At 75.2% G+C, this 1,022-nt stretch overlaps 1 protein-coding gene across 1 annotated transcript; it reads left to right on the top strand.

Annotated features, from left to right (window-relative positions):
• Positions 1–129: 129 nt before the first annotated feature.
• On the top strand, positions 130–1,016 carry LOC107199665 (transcription factor jun-D-like). Its single transcript, XM_015616974.3, has one exon. The coding sequence runs from the start codon at positions 362–364 to the stop codon at positions 986–988; it is 627 nt and encodes a 208-aa protein (XP_015472460.1). The 5' UTR covers positions 130–361; the 3' UTR covers positions 989–1,016.
• The last annotated feature ends 6 nt before the right edge of the window (positions 1,017–1,022 follow it).

Below are 1,022 nucleotides of genomic sequence, written 5' to 3'. Positions count from 1 at the left end.
TTTCACACCTGAACCCCTCCCTTGCTCACACCTGGCCCCCTTTGCTCACCTGGCCCCCCCCTTTTCCCACCTGCGCCCCCCAAATGAGGTCGAGGCCCCGCCCCTTTCCCGCCGGGGGGCGTGTCCTCGCTCTGGGTGGGCGTGTCCTCGCTCAGGGTGGGCGTGTCCTCGCTCTGGGTGGGCGTGTCCTCGCCCTGGGGGGGCGTGTCCTCGCTCTTGGTGGGCGTGTCCTCGCTCTGGGGGCGTGTCCCCCGCCCGCCTCAGCCAATGGCGCCGCGTTTCCGCCGCTCGCGGTTATAAAGCGGGCGGGCGGCGCGGGGCCGTGGGTTCGAGTCCCGCCGCTCCCGGTGCGGCCGCGCGGATGGAGCCGCCGTTTTACCGCCCCGCGCCCTTCCCGGGCGGCTTCTGCCGCCCCGAGCCCGATTACGGCACCTTACCGGGGTCTCTACAACAGGGTTCCCCCCCGGAGCCTTTCCGCGGGCTCAAACCGGCGCCGTGCCCCGACGGCACCTTCTTCGGCAGCGGCGCCGGTACCGGCAGCTTCTTCTACCCCGGTCCCGGCGAGCGCGACGCTTTCACCGGCAGCTTCGCCCAAGCGCTGGACGAGCTGCACCAACCGGGGCCGCCCAACGTGGCGCTCCCGGAGCCACCGGCGCTCAGCACGACGGCGGCGGGGATGGGGGGACCCTTCCCGGGGGTCCCCGGAGCGGAGGCGGAGGCGGCGGAAGCGGGCGCGGACTCCCCGGAGCTGCTGCAGGCGGAGCGGCGGAGGCTGCGGAACCGGCTGGCGGCGAGCCGGTGCCGGCGGCGGAAGCTGGAGCGGATCGCCCGTTTGGAGCAGCGCGTCCGGGGGCTCCGGGCACAGAACGCGGCGCTGGCGGCCACGGCGGCGGGGCTGCGAGCCCAGGTGCGGCGGCTCCGCGGCTCCGTGCGGGACCACGCGGGTTCGGGCTGCCCGCTGCCCCCGGGAGCCGCGCTCGGCTTCTAGAAACGCCTGATGGACCCGGCCAGGGGGGCTCCGG

Source organism: Parus major, unplaced genomic scaffold (assembly GCF_001522545.3).
Source record: "Parus major isolate Abel unplaced genomic scaffold, Parus_major1.1 Scaffold1883, whole genome shotgun sequence".
Taxonomy (NCBI): Eukaryota; Metazoa; Chordata; class Aves; order Passeriformes; family Paridae; genus Parus; species Parus major.
The sequence above is the reverse complement of the archived record's forward strand: the minus strand, read 5'-3'. Positions and strand labels throughout refer to the sequence as shown.